Below are 1,829 nucleotides of genomic sequence, written 5' to 3' on the forward strand. Positions count from 1 at the left end.
TTCAAATATTGTTTTCTATGTATGTATGTATTAAGGTAACTCGTATAAGTACAACTCTTCGGACGAAAATTTCGTCCGTTTAGCTCTATCGTGTACCATTCCGTCGCTATGGGTCATTTCTTGGCGAAAACAACGTGAAAAAGACAAAATGGTCTATTTAATCGTAAAAAAGGCTTTATGTTACAGAATTGTAAAGGGAGTGATACTTAAACTACACAATACGGGTTGAATCACACCCTCTTTTGGGCCCCTAGGGTCCCTAGATTATTTAGTATCTCTAAAACGTTGATTTTTACATAAGAATCTGACAAAGTTCGAACTTTAAATGAAAACCGTACCGAACATTAGAAGGTTCATGTCCCTAATTTTAGAGTAATAAGACTCCGAAAAATGGTTCGAGTATGCCAAATTTTGGGCCCGGAAGGCCCTGTTCCTCTATAGTATAGGGCCTATACCTTCTCTTTACCTCGTCTCGGGTGTCAGCGCGGCAGGCCTAGCAATATGTGCACCAGGCGCGTCGCAGGGTAACAGTGTTTCGTGAGTTATCGCGAAGCCTGTTGCGCGAGACGTGGTCTGGCGTACATATAGCTAGTAGGAATTAAACAGTGTGGGCAAAGTTAGGAACAGGCTCGGCACCAATGCCATTCAGATTGTCCAGCGCAGGGACGCTTGAGGGTACATGCTGCGCAGACCTGCAGCCAAGAATTTCCCTCCAAATATATACCCAACCTGGTCTGTGTCCGTGTCATTAGACCTGACATGACGTTTAGTCAGAGTTGTTTTGGTGGGCGATGCATCGAGTGCCCGGCGTAGGTCCAGCAGCAAGTCGACGTCCCTGCCCGTAGCCGCGCCAAGGAGGCCCTGCAGGCCGTGGAGGCACAGCAGACACGTAAGCAGACAGCGCATGGCAGCGAGACAACTGACTTGAGGCGGCCGTGAGGGCGTTGTTAAGGACCGCGGCGCTCGAGCGACTCTCGAGTGCTGAGTTGCGTACTGCGCCGCAGGTGTCCACTAGAGATACGAAATTTACGCGTTGAAGCTACCCAATTATGCTCAGCGAAAACTGCAATCACGGAAAAAAACGATTCCCTGAGTCAGCTAATATATTGACTGATACATAGACAGACTGCAGTAATAACACCCATCAAAATAGGCAAGCAAACGAGGGGCCCGCAACTTCCACCAATCGGTGTACAGATTTCAATCCAGTCATTTATCGGTCACTATCCAGTCATCCAGTCACCCAATCCCCAATCATCAACCAGTCGGATATTTTTGTCATAACTTGAAAGACAGAGGAGTACTTAGTGTACTCTTGATAAAATGTCACCATTTCATCTTATAGCAATTCTAATTGATTGGAGGATAAAATTAGCAGCAGACAATACATTTTCACAATAATTACAATAACATAAATTGTTATTTTCCCAAATTGGGAAGGATGGTTGCATAGAGAGTCCATTCTTTCCCGAAGAAATCACATTTCTGGAAGAAGATGTATCTGATGTATATTTGGCATTCAATGCCATGCACTCCCTTGAAGGTTTATTGTATATCCAAAACACTCCTAATAATATCACTTATTGGCTGAGCGATTAGCGAACATACTTAAGTGATCAAAACGTTTTGCGTCTGTCTGTCTGTGCGTACGACAACTCGAGAACGAATTGAGCTAGCGACCTGGGATTTTGCTTTTTGTATGCTTTGGGTACGCTATCGGTTCGCGGAGGGTCGCGCTCGGTGCGCCGATGGGTCGCCGAGGTTCGTCAGGCTCCTGGGTTGTGTCCGAATTCATCCACCGATCGATCGGTCTGCGATCGGTTGGTCCG

The 1,829-nt window shown here is 46.0% G+C and overlaps 1 protein-coding gene across 1 annotated transcript in view; it reads right to left on the reverse strand.

The window, feature by feature from the left end:
* Positions 1-939, reverse strand: part of LOC113212937 (myrosinase 1) — a 52,375-nt gene extending 51,436 nt beyond the window's left edge. The window contains exon 1 of the mRNA XM_052272295.1: positions 730-939. Within this exon, the coding sequence (XP_052128255.1) occupies positions 730-906 (177 nt within the window). The 5' untranslated portion in view covers positions 907-939. The remainder of the gene's footprint in view (positions 1-729) is intronic.
* Between the last annotated feature and the right edge of the window lie 890 nt (positions 940-1,829).

The sequence above is a fragment of the Frankliniella occidentalis genome, unplaced genomic scaffold (assembly GCF_000697945.3).
Source record: "Frankliniella occidentalis isolate FOCC.00 unplaced genomic scaffold, Focc_3.1 Scaffold198, whole genome shotgun sequence".
Lineage (NCBI taxonomy): Eukaryota > Metazoa > Arthropoda > Insecta > Thysanoptera > Thripidae > Frankliniella > Frankliniella occidentalis.